The 19,620-nt window shown below is 35.8% G+C and overlaps 1 protein-coding gene and 1 long non-coding RNA gene across 5 annotated transcripts in view; one reads left to right on the forward strand and one right to left on the reverse strand.

Moving 5' to 3' along the window:
• The window catches only part of RECK (reversion inducing cysteine rich protein with kazal motifs), a 53,206-nt gene that overhangs the window by 1,572 nt on the left and 32,014 nt on the right, over nucleotides 1-19,620 (reverse strand). For all 4 annotated transcript variants that reach the window (XM_032700744.1, XM_032699938.1, XM_032701523.1 and 1 more), the window contains 11 exons: nucleotides 19,343-19,522; nucleotides 18,186-18,398; nucleotides 17,342-17,478; nucleotides 15,169-15,309; nucleotides 13,287-13,475; nucleotides 9,355-9,477; nucleotides 8,692-8,863; nucleotides 6,578-6,770; nucleotides 4,399-4,609; nucleotides 3,193-3,266; nucleotides 698-853 (listed from right to left, as the gene is read on the reverse strand). In XM_032700744.1, coding sequence (XP_032556635.1) covers nucleotides 698-853; nucleotides 3,193-3,266; nucleotides 4,399-4,609; nucleotides 6,578-6,770; nucleotides 8,692-8,863; nucleotides 9,355-9,477; nucleotides 13,287-13,475; nucleotides 15,169-15,309; nucleotides 17,342-17,478; nucleotides 18,186-18,398; nucleotides 19,343-19,522 — 1,789 coding nt within the window. The remainder of the gene's footprint in view (nucleotides 1-697; nucleotides 854-3,192; nucleotides 3,267-4,398; nucleotides 4,610-6,577; nucleotides 6,771-8,691; nucleotides 8,864-9,354; nucleotides 9,478-13,286; nucleotides 13,476-15,168; nucleotides 15,310-17,341; nucleotides 17,479-18,185; nucleotides 18,399-19,342; nucleotides 19,523-19,620) is intronic.
• On the forward strand, nucleotides 111-4,912 carry LOC116780299. The gene is made up of 3 exons (XR_004354482.1): nucleotides 111-497; nucleotides 1,235-1,410; nucleotides 4,017-4,912. It is a non-coding gene; the product is annotated as an uncharacterized LOC116780299 (long non-coding RNA).

The raw sequence follows: 19,620 nt of genomic DNA on the forward strand, positions 1-19,620 counted from the left end.
AGGACTTCCTTCCTGATAGACCAAGATACTGCCTTGAAGTCTGCAACAGTGGAAAAATCTGAATTTTTCTCCTTATTAGGTTTTTTCTTCCAAATCAGGAAAAACTGATTTCTTTTATGGGAAGGGAAGAGAAGAATGGAAGTAATATGAAAACCTGAGAAACCTCAGGTTTCCATTCCGCCACTGACATGATGATAATGAATTTTCTAACATAAATTCATTTTTTTCCACTACTTTCTACTGCACCCCAGGAATGAATTTAGTACTAAGGCTCTTTAACAGCTTTGGAAGCCACCTCTGGTGAAGTTTAAACTTGACAAACTTAGTATCTGGAAGTCCAAAGCTTTGAAAGTTGAGGAATGTCTAGCTCAGCAATGGGTACCACCAGTGAAATGAGCAGCTCCTCCCTGCTTTCGGGTGGCATCTCTGATTTCAGAGTCCTCACCCCAGGAATCTGACAGCACCTGCTACAGTTGGAGTGAGAGCTGTCCATGCTGGTAAGTCCTGGTAACATTTTGGGCTATTTCTGCTAAAGGAGGAGACAGAAATTGTAGTTGAGTTAATATAACACGATTGCTCTGGTAACGTGGGCAATCAAAATACACACAATGTATCTTCCTGAGAAACGAGCACCATTGTATATGTGCAAAAATGAAGTAAATCCACGCTGAGTAAACAAAATAATAATGTATTCTACCTGCAATGGCTTGGGGTTCTGATCCACAGGAATGATGAGAATCACAATTTCGGATTCTATGCTTAAATATCCAAACACATCACACTGTGGCACTGACACATGCAGGCGGATTTTTTCAAGAATGTCAAGTACTGTTATAGGTTTTTTATTTGTTACCTGGAAGAAAATAAAGAACTTTGTGGATGATGTGATATTATGGAAAATTCTCCTCCTCAGTTTCAACAACTTGATGTCATGTCAGAAAATTTGTTTCAGCCATTATACTCAGTTCTAAACTCTACCCTAAATGCTACCAAAAAGCAAAACAATTCAATGATTCTAAAATATAATTCTAGAAAATTATTCTGATTCTAAAAAAAACCCCTCCAAAACCAAACCACCCAAAAACATTAAAAGAAAAAGTTAAAAGGAAGAAAGGGGAAAAATATTTACATCTTAAATTAACCATTGTTTTAGTATGTGTTGTTCTCCACCTTCATGGTTAGTGTGTCTATGTATCATGTACCTCAAAATAATATAAATGGTTATCTGTTACAGCAACTTGTGCTCCTGTGCTGGGAAACAAGAGGCAGAGCAGCCCTGCCAGCTGGCACTGCTTTACAGCCTCAGAACCTGTTCCAAGAGTCACCAGAAATGGAGAGCTTTGTGAGGACAGATATATGTCTGTACATATGGGAACCTGTGACATGTTAAGTTCAGTACTTAACTACCAGGTAAATGTATTTTTCTCTTAAAATTTTTTTCTCTGTTCTGTTGTCTGTATCTGACAAACAATAATTTGGTTGTAGATGCTCAGTCTAAGGACTGCTACACCTTAAAGGTTTTTCAGTTTTTTTCCAGATCACTTATGAATGTGTTTTACAGATGTGTATATAGACACCAACACAAACACTTCCCTTGTCACTGGTCATTCTGTTGTGTTCTGCTTTCTAGCTTTAGCTGCAAGAACTCAATCCTTCTTATCCTACTGTAGCTTTCTTTCTTTTGAGATCACTGGTGCAGGACCTTAACAAGTGGAAATCTGGGAAATCCAAGTAGATTATATGAATCAAATTTTTAAGGTGTCATACAACACTTCTTTTACCAGATCTTTGAGGGGTCTCCTTGTCCATTAAAATCCTGTCTGACATGCTGATTAATCAGCAAACCTTGTTCAAACAGTCTTAAAACAGAAGCTCAGGGATACTTTAAGAATGACTCATGGTGTCAAACTTGTATTTTACTGTCTTAGTTTAGAAGTCTAGTAGATTAGAATTTTAGTAGATCTCTAATGTTTCTTTGCTCTGTGATCATGATTTTGTTTCTTGATATCTTTACAAAAAACAGCCAGAGGGGTGGGGAAGGAAAAAAACAGTCAAATTTACATAACTCTTTAGTATTTGAAGCATTTTTTTCTCACATGAACCAGATGTCTGAACTAAAAGAGGCATGCATGACTACTTTTTCCAAAGGAAAGAGCTTCAGCCAAACTTACGTAATTTTTAGTCAGTGCTAAGATTCTCTTGACTCTTGAATGATTACTTGCATGTTTGAGAGATCACATATTTTAAATGTAAAGATACAGGTATACATTTTAAATATATGAGAGCTGTGAAAACTTGAAGAGTGTGTATGGTGGCAAGAGGTGAGCAAGAGAAAAGAGTCAGCAAGACTGTGGTGACAAAGGGAAGCAAAAAAGAGGGGGAAAAAGAAGAATAAAATCGATGTTCAAACTAAATTTTTCTGTGATTTTACAATAATAGCTAATTATCTCTGTTGCAAACATATAAGTGGGTTAATGCAATTCTATACTGCTCTGGAAAAATTCTCATTCTTCTTGGTAAATCATCATATTATTCTGTTATGATGTTGTGACACAAGTCAATTGTTCTGCTATGTTCTGTACACTGAAGCATAAAAGCAGGGGTCAATAAAGTGCAATCCTTTTATACACCACATGGGGAGTGTCTGGGCCCACTATGGTGTGTTCACTGACAGACAACCAACATCAGATCAGTCTTGTGCTGAAGCTTTTCTAAGAGCAGCAATAAAGAATGCTGGAGCCTAACTTATGGAGATGTTTAACTAAAATCCAGCAGTTTTGCTGATGAGCAACAAAATGAGTGACAACTATCTAGGTAACCAAAGAATGTAAACAATCGCATTTAAACATAAGAAAATGTCAGAATTGTTACCTACATTAGGAAATAGTGAACTAGCAGAATAAACTTAACAAAAAGGCCATAGATAACAAATATAAACCGTATTACTACCGTGAGATAGATGCTGTTCCCATATCATTTGTCCACACTATTACAAGACATATAAACTGCAAACCTGAGTCTGCATGTTTATGCCTATTCTAATTCTGTTTTGGTTTGCATTGTAATTCAATTTATATGCCTCACTAACTACTGAAAAATAATGGGTTTTATGATGTGTTAACCTTCCAGGAGAAAGTATACAGTAACTTGAATTTTGTACCATTTAACATTAGGCATGATTAAAGTGTTTACCCTTGCAAAATTATCCAGCTTGTCTTTGTCATATAAGATTCTCAGCATTCCGGCACATAGTGGACAGCAGGCTCCTATGTGAATACAGAAGAATCTCAGAAATAAAAGCAAGTAGTGTTTTCACTTTTAAGTAAGCAGGAGTCAGAATTTGAATATTAACGGAGAATGAAAATAGCAGAACTACCAAAGCAACCTGTTTCAATTTGAGAGCAGAATTGCACATTTCTAATATTTTTTCATACTAAAAACATTTATAATGCAAAAGCAGTCACCTTTCAACACACATTTACTACTATCAACATGAAGAAACAAGTTGAATTTTCATTCATTTCAAGATCATTCATTATTTTAAGCTAAAACCAGAAGGCACTTTGTGTATCACAAGCTAACATTTTGTATGGATGCATGCATATACAACTACAGAAATTATGGATTTCAAGAGCTGATACAGCTAGGACATGACTGTGTATTAAATTCACTCTTCAACTTATTATATATAATTCACATTCACAGAGTGACTTTTACAATACTAAAATTAATACCAAAGCAAAAAGACCCTTTTTCACAGGGAATGAGAAAGATGAATAAAGCTGTTTCTTTTTAAAAATGAAGCTTTCCTTGCTCTGTGTATTACCTATGAGTAGTTGTTGTTTTATAAAGGAGGTATTTCTAAAAACAATAAAAATCCAGTTCAAAACAGCATAACTGCAAAACTATTCCTACTGTCTTCCTCTTTCACAGTATTGTAAATACATGTGGTATTTTCCTCTGTCTTCTAATTAAATATCATCTTTGCTCTTCTGGGAACCCTGTGTTGATGACAGCTTGGTATCCCACTGTGGTATCTGCACTGCCACTTCCGAAAAATTGCTCATCAGATTCCTAGAGACATCCTGCTCGAGATACCACAGACCTCATTCATTTCTCCCAAACCCATCTCCTGGGCAGAGTTGCAAGTTTCTCAAGACTGAAAGAGCTTGACTCCTAAAGCCAAAGCTTTCCACTCCAGGGTTACCATCTGGGTCCTGATACTGGCTTGTTCTAGCCTTAAGCAGAGAGAGATCTCTACTTCATCCTTTCTCTTTGAAGTCTCAAAGACATTATGGAATATAACATTTCAAAGCATAAGTTTTGTTCTAAATATCCCCCTATTTGTACACAGATTCTCTCCTCTCTGCATTAAACTTCCCCAGCAAATTAACATACCTGGTGCAATGACTGGTTTGCAGCCAGTGGCAGAAAGCTGGGGACACTTCACAAAGGCACACTCCATATGGAAGCCATAGTCCGAGAGCACCCCCACAGCCTGGCAGTGTCCGTGATAATCCACAGCCACGCGGTCGGAATAGGCAGCACAGACGCTGCTGTAGGTTTCTCCATTGTGTCCACACACAGGCTCCACTGACTTGCAAAATGGCTGAAACACACAGGAATGTTTCCAAGGTCAATTCAGTCATGCTACAGAAGTTTCAGAGTAGTTTTAACATGAGGAAAACCAAAGCTAAAGGGAATTCACTGCTAATATTGTCAAACATTAAAAAAGTAGGAAGTTGAGAGTCATAAATGAAAAGGGTAAGTATGTAAGGTACAGAGGAAGGTACAGAGAAATGTAAGGTGGAATCTGGGAAATGTAGAATAAATCATGTTTTGGAAAAGAACAACTTTTGTTCTGTGCTAACATTTAAATAAAATTACCATATACAAATTAACTTGTTTATTAAATTAAAATTACTACAATTTCATTACATTTTAAAATATTTTTTAATAAAGTTGATTTGTTAATAAACATTTTCTATTTTAGTATTAATATCTTAACAACTCATTGGTAATTTATTTATTAATTCATCTTAGTGTGGAGTTGTGTTCCTAAAATTTATTGTGCATGTGCATGTATTTCTAACACACTGTATATTTTTATATATTAGTTATGTACATATTTTATTTATTTGTATATATGCATTATTTATTATTATTATATAAAGATAAATGCATACACTTACTTCAAAAGAATAAAATCTGTTACTAGACACTTTGTGAAATGGCAATAAACTTAAGCTTCTGAAGTTGAACAGAAGCAAATAGAATTGTTGAACCTCTGCAAACAAGGTATGATTAATGCTTTTGTCCAAAGTCTTGTGAAATGACACAACTCATTCCATAATCTCTTGCTTAGGTTAGATATTTTGTTACACCATATTTCAACTCAGTCATCATAGCTGCAGGATCACTGTATAACCTCTAAAAAATTAAGGCAATCCCAATTCCTATGGTACACATGTAAGCTAAAAACAAAACAGAGAACAAGTAAATGTGAGCACCCCAAACAGTTTATCTTGCAATCATCTTCCCTATAAAAGCAAGAGTGAAAACTTAGAGGCACCAGTGTCAAAAACTTCCTGAATGTGCATACTAGACATAGATAACTGCTGGAGAAAAACAACAGCCATGCAATATTCCTTTGATTCTTACTGTTCAAGGACTGAACATTTTCTGAGTATCTCATGAGGTATCTGGTGTGCAACAAGAATTGCCTGTACTTAATGAGGTTGCTGAAAAAAGAAGGTATAAAGACAGAAGGCAGAAACTAAGAGTGGGTTAAAAGAGTAATAGCACTTGTAATACAGAAAACCCCTGAAAATATGTTTTGTACTTCTAGGCATACCCATCAGTTGAGACCAAGAGAAGGTCTCAAATAAATATTCATGATTTGAGAAAAACCTGGAGATGAACAGCCACTGGTAAAGCCAGTGACCTGGAACAGAGCAGCTCCTGACTTATCTTGTAAAGCAACAGAAATAACTTGTCTACCACCTTTGTAGGGAGCAGTGGGATGGAAAAACTAAACCTAATCCTAATCTTTCTCAAGAATTAATATGAAGACTAATCCAATCCAGACTAACTAAAAAAGTATTGCAGACTGCCTATTCTGTAAATAAATCCTGAACAGCGCTGGGGCAAAATCACACAAAGACTTTCTATGATTGGGCATTAATATATGTTTAAGACAACTTCAAATTGGTATAAACTAGCACTAGGAACTGCACTAATTAATGCAAACATACCTCAGTGCAAGCTTTAGTAGCAAAAAAAATAGGAAGACTTAATATAAATATCAGAGCATTACCCCAAGAAAGCATAAGCAAAGCTTTTGACTGGTTTTGAGACAACTGTTAACTAAAGCAGAGAAACACTTGACAAAATTCTGAATCTAAGTTCGTGAGAGTATTTTTATACTAGCTACAATTAAATTTTTAAATGATTAAGCTACAAAAACCAGAATACTGCAAAAAAAAAATATTGCAAAAAAACCCGACAAAACCAAAACCAACCCCAAACTGCAACATCAAAGGACAAAGAAGATTTGATATTTATTGCTACTTCCTACCTGGCATGGTCCTCGGTATGCTAAACTTTTTCCCTTTTGGTACAGAGTACACAAGTTACTGTATTCCACATTGTCTGTGTCACAAACAGGATCTCGTGTCTGGTCACAATTTAACTGCCTTGGCACACATTCATGTTGGCTACATTCGAACTTTTCAAAACTAGTCAAGCAAACTTGTTTCTTCGGTATGCACCTGCCGAAAATAATAGTAATTTCTTATCATGTCATAGGATTACTTTTTTTTTTTAAGTCTCAAAATATTCAGGGAAAATACTTTCAGTGAAATATCTCCAGTACTTTAGAGCTAACTGTGGTTCAGCAGAGCTGCAGGAAATACAAGTGATAAAACATTCTGAATAGCCAATTTCAGGTCTCATCACAAACCTGGAACAATTTCACACCACGTTTAGTCCCACCAACATTTATCTTTTACCGCGTTTTTTTCAATGGATTCTCAATAAGGCCTTGGATAAACTTCTTACCTACTCCCATGCTTCATTTTGTAAATGAATATTTAAGAAAAACTAGAGAAAACAAGAAAATAGTGCAAGAGAAAAAGATTCTGTTGCAAAGGTCTTGTCTCCCCCATCCCTGAGAAAGGAGTAAAAAGAAGACCTACAAGAAGATTAAATGGTTTCAATTACAAATATCTAATTAGATGCTAGCTTTGTAGGTTCAGAGTATTGTATCACATCCAATCTTGGGAATGACTGCAAACAAAGGGAAAACCCCAGTATTAACACTTTTTTGCATGCCATTCCTCTGAAGCCTCCACAGACCAGTAAACAGCAGAAATTCTTTCCCCTTTGTATTAAGTGTGTACCTCCCATGGTCTTATCTGCAAAAGATTTGCCATAGACCCTGTAAGACATTCCTCTGCTAGAGAAATGCCAGCCAATAAAGCCTGATTAACAGACTGATAAAAGCTCTAATGGTTTTTTTAAACAACCAATTCCTTCTATAAGGGACAGCAATGCTGCTACCACTGGATTATGTACAATATGTCTTTATTCTCCCTGAGTGCTGCTGATCCTGTGCATTACACATACGTCTTTTACATTAGGGAAGACTTAGAAATTCTCAGATTTAAACACTTCACGAGTGGATATAAGATCTTAAATAGATAATAAAATAGTAAAGCACATCAGGAGCATTTTAAGATGACCATGTCTAGTTTATGCTGCATTGTCAAACTGACCCAGAAAAATGTACTGCGCACAGTCCTTTACTTAAACGACAAGTTGCAATTCTAAGCATAATGGTATTTTGAAAAACTGGAAAAACAAAACCTCTCTGTATCCTCCAAATTTCAAATATAAAAAGTAAAGAGTGTTTATCCACAATGCAGCTTTGAAATTCCAATTTTGAATGCCGTAATGGGTATTACAGCTACAAAACTATAGTGTTTTCTCAGTAGTTTTCTGCATCAAGGCATTTTAAGTGCAGAAAAAGGAAAAAAATAAAATTTCTACAATCAGCTTTCATGAAAGCACAGTATTACACAACTTTTTATGACGGCTTTCTTTCAAAACAGAAAAATGCACAAATTCAAAGGAGACTGCAGTATTGCACAACACTGAGAAAATTGAAGACAGAGACCAATATTATAAGCCACAGCCTTTGATCTCCGTAAGAAAGGTCAGATTTTCTTTTTGCCTGAAACTAGTACAAAGCATATTTTTGTTTTAGTATATTTGTCTATGCAGATTTTGCTTTATTGACTGAAAAAGCAAGACTGACTCCAACTCTGGAATTCAGATGCAGGTCTTCTTCATAAACTACTAAAAGAAGGTGTGAAACAAAGTAGTAATATGACACTTATTGCCATTCCAACAAAATCTGATTCTCCCACTTTTGACAGTATGTATCAAGTCTCTTTTATCACTAAAAATGAGATCTGCAAAATGAATTTAATTGATATAGCACTACATAAGTGGAACCAAAAACTGGCAGTTATTGCTATGATAAAAAGTAGTTACTTCAAAAGTTATTTTTATTGGAGTATCCCAAAAATACAATGTTCCTACAATACACAACACATTCAAAGAAAACATAAATCTACTTTATAAGTAGAAGATTCCAAAGAAAAGCTTAAAAACATATTCTGTTTTTACCTCTGATTTTTATTACAAGGGTTAGGGTTACAAGGATCCTTGGAAATACACGATCCAAATTCAAACTGATTGTCCTGGAGCCCAACACAACGAGCTATACATGCGCTTGGGTACGTGCGTCCATTTTGACCACACACTGGCACAAACTGATCCACACAGTTACATGGTAAACCTGGAAAAGCACACAGAACAGGAACTTGGTGTACACTCGTTTGCTATGACAGAAGATACACAAGGGGTCACTAAGGTATCTTTGCCTTCCAGCAAAGTGTCTTCAGCCCCTTCATCCCTCCTGTCCTTTAGCAATGCTGTAGATCACAGGCACTTATAAGTAGCCGGAAGCAAAGTTTGGGCCCTGTCTCCTTGCTGATTCCACTCAGCTTTCTCCATTTTTTCCTCCAAACTCCTTATCTTTTGACCCAGTGGCAACACCCTGTCTCTATTTATTTTTACATATTATTTGATGTTTTATTGTTCAGTGTTGATTTTTTTTTTAAAGGTACGTGATTTTTCTGCAGTGTGGGTTGGACATGAGAAAAAAGTTAAAAAAAATACTAATAACAAATTATCAGGTATTTTACATTAATACTGTAAAAGGAATTAAGCTTATAATCGTTGCTCTAAAAAATATTAAGCTTATAGTTTTCATGGTTTGGAAGTTACCTGTAAACTTCTGACGTTCGTCCTCTGAACTATGCTCAGTTAGGCACTGACGAGTAGAACAAATCAAGTTTCCAGCAAAACATGAACAGACATTGCAATCTATATTAAAGGATGTTCCATGGCCTTAAAATAAATAAAAGTAAATACATACAATTAATGAAAATATACCAGAAGATTACATATTGATATGTACAAGATCAGTATTACATTTTCATTATTAATTGTTTCTGTAATTTCCCTTATTCAATTTACTTTCCCACTGAAATGTCTAACCTTTTTTTTCAGATTTCAGGTTTTGCTTTGTTCATTTAAAGGAAAAGTCTGTTCACATGTGGTTGTGATTAATTAGTTAACCAGGGAAGCAAGCACTTAGTCCTTTCAAAGCCTATATAAGTTAGGTTTTTCTGTGTTTTTTTAAGAACGATAAATTCCGGCTAGCAAGCTCCATGGTTTTTTAAAGGTAAAGCTTTTGTAAAAACACTTTCTTCTGCTAAATTAAACTTACATAGGACTGCTGAACTTTTAGCCATAGTCTCACACAAAGTACAAGTCCTCTGTAGTGCTCGTTTCTCTCCTTTGTGTGTACATTTGTCAAGAGGTAAAAGTGCCAGTCTTCACTGGACTGGAATGCATTTTATAGCTCAGTAATTTTTTCATACCTGAATCCAAGAATAAAACCACAAATTTAGGGAGTTTTCCTTCAGTTTAGCAGTTCCAGTTTGGTTTTCTGAACTGTCCATATGGCTGCCCTTCACTGTGATGTATGTTTTATGTAAAATCAATTCATGTTGATAACAGCTGATCTATCCATAACCAAACTGGTCAATAAATACACAGCTCTTCAGGAAAATATAACAGTAATCGTGCCTTACAAAATAAGGCAGTTCCCTCTAATCTCTTTTCAAAGGGCTGAGATTGAGAATAAGAATTTTCAAAAAATATTACAGGGGCACAAGGAAAATCCTCAGCATTGGAGCAATTCAGAAGAGATGCTCCTAGGTAAAGGAGAGCAGAACAAGAGGGGATGGGAGAGAAAGTCTCTGTAGCACAAAAAGTTCTGTTTAAACCATAGTACTACTCAAGGATGAAGGTATTTGTCAGGAGGGAAGAAAAGTTCCCAAGGTTTGAAAGTAATGCCAAACACTGGATCTCTTAGGCGATTCTTCACAGTAACTGACTTAGGATCACTTGAAAACTGTGCAAGATTATTGGCTTTCACTATCAAAGAGTGCACACAGCAATCTGTTTTCTCATCAGCAGCAGTCATTTCATTACCTGGAGTCAATGGACAGCACAAAAAACTTCTGTGTCAGTTAAAGGATTCCAGTGTTGTCTGCTTTATAGAGAATGGTTTTAAAAACCACAGTTCAAATTTTATGACTAAACCCTGGCTTTTTACCAATAAAACCCAACTAAATATATAGTCACCAAAAAAAGTTCACGTGGTGACCATAAACTTTTAATTCTTTGTTTTCAATACATCATCTAATGACTTTGGAATCTAGTAATTTTTATCTTTTATTACATAATACCTAGTCTTGATCACCACGTACACTTAATGAGTCACTATGGCAAAAGAAAGGAAGCTGCCTGGCTTTGGGTTTGTGGTAGTTTGTTGGTTTGTTTTTTAAATGGACAGCACTTACTGAATACCTACCAGCTACTCATATTGTTGTAACAGTTACCAGAACAAATGAGAGCTGTATACTGTGCTAAAATACAAATATAGCTTCAGACATTTTTTGTGATTATTTTCACCAATCATCTGAAAAACTGCAAGTTTCTTTGGACAGAATGGTCCATAAAAAGGTTACAGTCACTATTTAAATACTGTATTTGCTAACTGCTGTATTTTGAAAGTATCTACTTTCATCAGACACTTTCTATAACTGCCCATTAAATATATCATTAAGGTTTAAGATGTTTTCAGTGTTGTTTCCATGAACAAATAGTACAGATCTTACAACAAAAAATAAGTTCTAAGTATGTTTGGCTGACTTATCTTCTTTGGATGACCAACAAAAACCCCCCAGATTCCAAAAAAACCTGTTCCATTCCATGGAACATAGCAGGCGCTTTCCTGTGTGATGAAAATAGTTGTGGAATTGATTATTTAGCTCTGCTTAATTACTTAATGTGAAAATAACTCTTTCTTATCACATGGTAAAAAAAAAGTAATTCCATTATTTTGGACTCATTAGGTATCTTTAACTTGTTTTAATTATGCTTGGATGTCAGTCTGATGGTATTTTAAAAGGGCTGATTTACAGACACTAAACAGTGTCCAGTGCTGAAATATGTAACTGTTCACTAGCAGAAAATCTTTTGCTTGCTGACTGATTCAAAGACATCAGCTTCATACAAGTCACAGTTCGGCACAGACTCCATTTTATGTTCAAGACATTTTTAATATTTCCCCTATTGTAGTAGAAGCTTTTTTATTTTGTTTTCTTTTTCCAAGATTACAGTGCCAGCTTTCATGACAAAAATACACATTTAAAGCTCTCAAGTAAAGAATAAATCTGAGAATAAATCATTACAGTCTTTTAAGATGCATTACTTGTCACATCTCTTTTAACTCCTTTGACTGTCAGGTTAGGTAGAATCCCACTCACCCTTGTTAGCTGTGCCAATTTAATCTCTAAACAGTAAGAGTAAAGTTATCTTGAAAATTAATAACTTAAACTTAAGTCAAGAAAGAGATAGTTAGTATGCTTTTACTGTTAAAATAAAAAGCTGTTCATCTTACAGTTATCTGGCAGGAGGTCTAGAGCCACCATGCTGAGGAAGCCTTTAAAGAACCACAGTGTTCAATATACCTTTATCATCATAAGGTATTTGCTTACATCTTCAATTTTTTGGCATATGTTAATTAATATGTTAAACTATAATCCTTATTTAATATTAATTTAATTACAAAAAATGCAGTTAAGTTTATTCTTCTGAAAGGCATAGGCTGCCTTGTGATACTTAACCTTCATAGCCTGTAGTTTCAAAGAAAACCAAGTGCAGAGGACAGACTATGACAGGTATGTATTTCTAACATGTTTGTACACATTAGCAGAACAGCATTTTAAATACTATTTTCAAACCAATGTCTTTGGTGTGAAACCTACCAATGTCATGTCCAGAATACAACACAAAACCTAAACCAGCATCATTCCCTAAAGGGATATCAGATTTATTATGTGATGCCAAGGGAGGCGAATTTTAAGACTGTGCAAAATTTATTATAGGATGTTTAGTGGAAGGACCAAAGATAAGGAAAAGGAGGAATTAAGATGAATCAAGCAGGAAAATGTGTGAGAAAGCGGAGGAAAAAGGGGAAAAATGGAATGGTTGAGTGTAGACAGGTAGCTGGACAGTTTACCTCTCTCACTGTACCCTGCACTTCATCACCACAATCTATCCTGTATTTTTAATCCAATCCTATTTTTACCCATTTAATGTGTGTGCTTCCTACTCTGAATATGTGCATAAGCACTAACAAACCTTAAGCTGGATGAATCAATAAGCAGGATAAGAGGTCTGTGTGCCAGCCACTGGAGTGGAAACACAAACCTTTGGAGCTCATGCATGTATTTAAACCACGTGGAAGAAAAAAAACCCTACAAACCCAAACCAAACCCAAAACCTCCAAACCATTTGGAGCTAGTAAAGAAACCACCCCATGCTAAAAGGAAACGGTGTATTAAGAACACTCTTCACACAGGACTTGGATTGGTTGAGACAGAAACAGTTCAGTTTTGATTTCAACAATGGAACCCTCCAGCATATGCAGGAATTAACCAAGTATTACATATAGGGAAGCAAACATTAAATTTTATATTTTATGATAAACTCTGCATTCAGATCCTTTGTGTCTTCTCATATAGCTCAAAATTCATAACTCAAGGAGTGTGTGCTATATACATTACTTCTCCAATACTTACTTTTTCTTTGTCCTCCAACAATGCATGATTTTTGTAGATCAACACAACGCATTTCCATGCAGTTTTCTAGCAATCCACTGTGTCCACAGGTACAAATCTTGTAACAACCAACATCACCAGCTGAGGATGGCACTTGGATAAGCGTACCTTGGCGGACAATAAAATCTGAGGCTTCTCCCAGTTTGCAGCCTGTATACAAGGAGAAATTTTAGCTCATATTTAGTGAATACTTTGACAAGTGCCACTACTGCTACTATTCTATGACTTGTGAAAAATATAAGGTGTTTCTAGAGCAGGCTTGCTCTTGCTCTTTAAACAAATTCATTTCACAGAGCAGAAGTAGAGGATACTTGCTTGAGACAGTGCTCTGAAGTACCTGTGAAAATGATACTTTAGAGAAACAGACTTGTTATTCCAATAATTCTCAAGTATTTTAGACTTTTTTCCACAGTTCTGTAGTAGTATGAAACATAGGTTATATGATAAATGCCACATATGTTTCACTCTCTCCAATACAGAATCTAAATTAAAGGGTCTCGCAAGCAAAGCCCAATCATTTCCCCTCTCTCACATATTTTATTGTGCCTTTCTTCCCTACTTGTACCTCTTAAGTGAACACTGAAGGGCTTACAAGTAGATGTGAAGTGGGGAGAAACGGAGAAAAAGCAGAAAAAGTGGATTTTAAAGAGAAAGAATGGAAAAGAAAAGTGGTTTTAAAAATTGCAAAGAAAAATAATAACATAAATAGTAGGTTAAAATAATACTATAAGGGATGAACTGCAACAAATCCCCTGCAACTTTCAGCCAATAAAAAGACTGAATTCAAACACAGAAGTCACTGTTCAACCTTTAGAAGAAGCAAATTGTCTCTTCTACAGCTTTGTGTGAGCTTTTTTTCAGATGACTTTGAATGACATTTGCAGCAAGTGAAAACAATACAACCTCTACAGTAATAATGCTCAGTTTTTCAGGAAAGTAAAATTATTTTGTAAGGGTTATAGAAACCAAACCAAACCAATGTCCCTGGGTTCACATGAAGAATGAGTGAGTCTATCCTCACTTTTAAAAGAGCACAAGTATTGCAGATGTACAAGTGAAGCAAAATCCAGCTTTCATCTGTAATTAAAAACCACTGGAGAAACTGCTGATCAGCCACAGAACTGCTGGAACAAAAGAGGCTCGGAGAACTGACGTGAGACAGTTATGGCAATGTTCTCTAGCACTTCCTCTAGAAAGGAGGCTGCTTCATGCAATTCAGTTTAACAACCAGTGTCGCTCTCACTCGCTCAGTCTCTCCCAATACACGCGTTCAAGTGGTCACCAAATACAAACTTTCTGCTTCAAGAACTACAGGTGATCTCTCATGTCACTGAATGATACCTTTTGCTTTAAAGAAAGGGGAAAAATTGTGGCAAGTGCTACCAGATTTAAGGTGGAACAACGAAAAGGTTGTAGGAGTTGGACATCGCAGTGTCTCACACTCCCTTTTGTAGATTTGACCCTTGTTATGAACGCCATCCAAGCCTGACATTCCAAAGTTAGGGAGCTGAAACTCATTTTATATGAGGTTTTCTCCCCAGTCAGCTCACAATTACACATGGAGCAGAAGTTAAGACACCACCAATGTTTTCATCATGACAATTATTAACTTTATTTCAAGTATTAAACTGTTCTTTTCTCAACCCATGAGTTTTACCTTTTTCCTGATTCTCCTCTCCAAGCTGGGGGTCGCTGGAGAGGAAAGTAAAATAGCTGCAAGGTACTTAGGTGCTGACTGTGGTTAAACCATGGCACAGCAATTCACTCTAAAACCTTCAAGAGAATTTCAGTAACATATGTTTATCAGTAAAATTCAGGTAAATAGAATTCCAAAAATGCTTACCTGGCACGCACAAATATGGAAGACACAGCTCTCCAGATTGACATCCTTTTCTATTGACTTCACATAACTGATTAGCTGCACATGGATTTGGATTACATGGATGTGTAACATCTTCTACAATGTTACCTAAAGAACTTGGGCCTGAAAACAGAATATACAGCATCTGTATTGATTTAAATGAGGTTTATTTTCCTTCAGTAAGGCATGGAATTTCTTACATCCAGTGAAATCATTCTTCTTACAATTCTGTGAAGTCTTATTTTTTTTTAAATTATAGTTGTAGGAGCTTGGTATGTCAAGATAGTTAACTTATTTCAGTAGCTTAGTCCTGAGCCCTGGAAATAATGACCCAGATGATTCTTCACATGCAAAATATATTTCCTCTATCTTGTTTCTCTACTCATTTTCTCTATATGACAAATACAAACTGACAAGGACTGGCAGTTCCATAGTCAGTGATTAACAAATTAGAGGTTTCCAGCACACCTGAAGTTTGACCACGTCCTATCAAAAGTTTATCTATCATTGATAAACATTTGTTTCTGTTTTCCCTTAAACTCATTATTTATCCTCTCCTGTTACAAGATTATAGGGAAGACAACACTGGAAAGCAGCAGCTAAATGGAAAGAAGAAACCAAAGCTTTAATACTTTGTCTCTCTGGTAACAATTTATTTATTGAGGCGTGCTTTCACTAACTAAAATGTTACTATTTTCAGAGTTTCTGGGATTCTGAGAAAAAAATACCCAAATTTAATTTGGAAGAAGGTCTAAAACAGACAAATCCTATAAAGCTAAAAAAGGTCTAAATCCTACAGAGATTAATATGCAATAGGAAGTAGTAATAGGGTAGAGCAGTTTTGGAAAAAAATGTAAAAAGATGTATTTAAATGAAGCCTAGAATCAAAATGAAATTTTATTAATAGAATGGTGTCCCACACTGAGGGAGAAGACATGCTAGAAGAAAACAAGAGTCACAAAACCTTAATTCTTCCATATAGCTACTAAACTTGTGTTCTATTGCCCCAAGGGTTAATTTGGTTTTTTTTTGGTTATTCTAACCGCACAGTTAAAGAACGGAGTTTATCTACTGGGCAAAGTGTAATTCTGTATATCAAGAAGATGTGCTTTAAATCATGTCTATTTTCAAGCAGCTAAAAACCATTGATGTTAGATAATACATGTTAGTGTGCTTGTACTGAACATATGATGTCCCCAAAAGAGAAGTGTGGTGGGTTAGCCTTGGCTAACAGCCAAACTCCCACCCAGTCCCTCACCCCAAAGCGGATGGGTGTAGAAAATAGGTAGCACAGGAACAGAAAAGATCATGGGCTGAAATAATAGGGAGATTGCCTAAGAATTACCATTGCAGGCAAAACTTGACTTGGGGGTAATTAGTTAAATGTATCACTAACTAAAATAAATATCTAATTACATAATAGATAATGGGGGGAAAACCCCAACAAATATTAAAGCAACTTCTTTCTTCCTCCCTTTCCGAGGCTCACCTTCACTTCCTTACTCTAGATTTCTCTGCCCCTGCCCCAAGTAATGCAGTAGGGTTTGGGAAGCAGGAGGAATGATGGTGACTATGGTCAGCACACAGCAGTTTCTTCAGCTGCTCATTCCTTCTCATACCTTTCCTCTGCTTCAGCATGGGCTCTCCATGGGCTGCAGCTTCCTCCAGGGAATACATGGGGCCAGAGGTCCCCCAGGGCTCTCTTATGGATATCTGCTCAGCCAACTCCTCTGACTTTGGTGCTAACCTCTGTTTTTTCCTACTATGCCTGTTCCCTTCTCCTCCAACTGTCTGGCACTTTCTGCATTTTTTAAAAATTTTTTTCACAGGGGCACCACAAACTTGGCTAACTTGCTCAGCTTTGGCCTGTGGTGGGCTCATTGTGCCTGGCACAGTGCAGCCCTGATATTTCCCATACAGCCCCTGCAGCCTCCACTGCTACCAAAACAACCTTGCCACATACACCCAATACAAAAAAGAATAAAGGTATGAGCTACAGTAACTTGAAAATTCCAATTTCCTATTTCATTAAATAAAATGTCTCAAATCCAGTACAATTTTATTTTAAAGAAATAATGAAAACTAGTAAAAGTAATGATAAGCATTCAAAGTATCTTGGTTTCTAATATTGCTGCATAGGCATGTTGATACTTACTCAGGTAAGTATCCAATGGTATACAGTTCTCCAAGTCATCTGTTGGAGATAAGAGCTCACAAATACTCTCAGCTGAGTGACCTTCAGGGAATTTATTATGATCTCCACACTTCTTCAGTATTTCCACACAATCTGATCTTCAGATAAATAAAGAAAACAGAATTTCATCAACACTATTTGAAGAAAAAAGATCTTGTATGAAAAAGACTTCTTTCTACATAATTCCTTTTCCTGAATCCACAACTTTCCCCTTCTGCCTCACAACAGTGTTTAGACATATGCTACATTTTACACAGTGGGAAGGAACAAAATTGTGACACAAAGACAGAAACTACTGCTTATAGTACTTGGGCTGGATGATCTTCATTTTCTATGCTATCATAGGCATGTATCTTCCAAGACCAAGGACTTCCTTAATTTACTAATGTCTAATATGAGTTGAACTCTGCCTTACTACCTGTACTATTAATTGCTCTCTTTTCTACCCAATCACCTACATTCAAAATTTTTTTTTAAAAAATAAACTTCTTTTTTCCGACCTTTCTGTCAGCTGAAAACCACCAGTAGGTCTCAAAACAGAAAAAGGAGGAAAGGTTTCAGACACCATGGAAAGCCAAAAAAACCCCAAACAATAAATCCACTTTCCAATGAACGCCCCTCATTAACAGGCATTTACAGTGATGGAGATTTATGCAGTGGCAACTATGAAACTTAATATTCCTTCCATGTTTGCCTTGCCATGTTTTCTCAACAGAGATCAAACACAGTTCTACAGCAGCTTTTCAGTTCTCATTAAAATCCTTAGTAGAACCTATAAAATGTTCCCTCCCCACCCAGTACTTACTTGCAGATAATACTTCCTCTAGATTTGCTGTGGCAAGGTTTAATCTGCAGCGAGCAGGCAATTGCCTTCCACATTTCTGGCTGGCATTTTTTAATATCAAGCACAGGAATACTTATAAATGGCATCTTAATACTTCCTTTTTCCCATAGCTTCATGTCATTCATGGCTCCCTGGTCTGACTGAGTATTGCAGCTCCTAAAAAGTTCTGTTGGCCTTAAAAAAAAAAAAGAAGATAAGATATGGCATGTACACACACAAAAAAAGAGAAAATACCACACATTTTACCTTTCACCATATGAATTCTAAACCTTCATATGGCTTGCTTTTTATGATTCACAAGAAATGAATCCCTTCCATAATTAAGCAAGATTAAAATCAATCTGAAATCTGTCTTTAAAGAAAACAAGCTCTTTAGGACTCAAGGTTGAAACTCCCTTCTCACCTCTATCTCTTAGATCTTAAATATTTCTTACATGAAGTCAACTTAAGAGCAAATATCCCAGATACTCCAAATATCTATGCGTATGTTTCCTGGTGAATCACTAATGCAAGTTGATTTATCATTTATATTTACTCAGGCTTGTGATTCTACTACTTATATAATGCTCATGCCACTGCATATTATTAAAAAAAAAAAGCCAGTGATCTCTAATAGCTAACAAAATTTAATTTTTTTAAAGTCTAGCTATTTAATTTGTAACCTTGCAATTACTAATTCAGACACCACTTTTAAGTCATGCATTTTGTCCTATAGAGTATAAACCTACAAAAATATGTCTCCAATAAAAGGAATTTTGAGAATGAGTAACATGTAAATTTAACAAGCAGTTTAACCTTATTTATAATACACAACATTTCAGTAATCATGGCTTACTTGTCTGTACAGAACGACAGAGGAATATGCTGCTAATACATAGTAACATTTTACAACTTCATGGGTTAGCTTTTATTCCTGTAAGTTTTGTTATATCTGTTGTTAAATACATTTCTAAATGTTCATTCTAGAAAAAAATTATTTAGTTTTAAATTAACTACAAACATATTTGCAGAAAGACAGCTACATACAATCTCAAAATAAGTCTGAAAAACATTTAACTTTATTTTTTAAATCAAAGCACAGGAATTCCTTTATAAAATATTCAGTGTCTCTCTCCTACCTGTTATTAAAATTAGTGCAGTAAGTAAGATTTCTACAGCCCAGCTGACAAGGTTCTCGTACATCTGCTAAACAGGTCAACATGGAAACTTCAACTGCATTATACTCACAAAAGCGATCAAATTCTTGCCAGCTCTGTGAATTGCCCCAGCTCGTGCTATAAAGCTTAGTGCAGAGCTCTCTGAAAAAAACATAGAGATGAAGAAAATAAAATTAAAAGGACAGCAGGCACTCAGATATAGCAGAGCCCATCATTTCTTTGCTGGTCACAACAGCCTA

The sequence above is a fragment of the Chiroxiphia lanceolata genome, chromosome 1 (genome assembly GCF_009829145.1).
Source record: "Chiroxiphia lanceolata isolate bChiLan1 chromosome 1, bChiLan1.pri, whole genome shotgun sequence".
Lineage (NCBI taxonomy): Eukaryota > Metazoa > Chordata > Aves > Passeriformes > Pipridae > Chiroxiphia > Chiroxiphia lanceolata.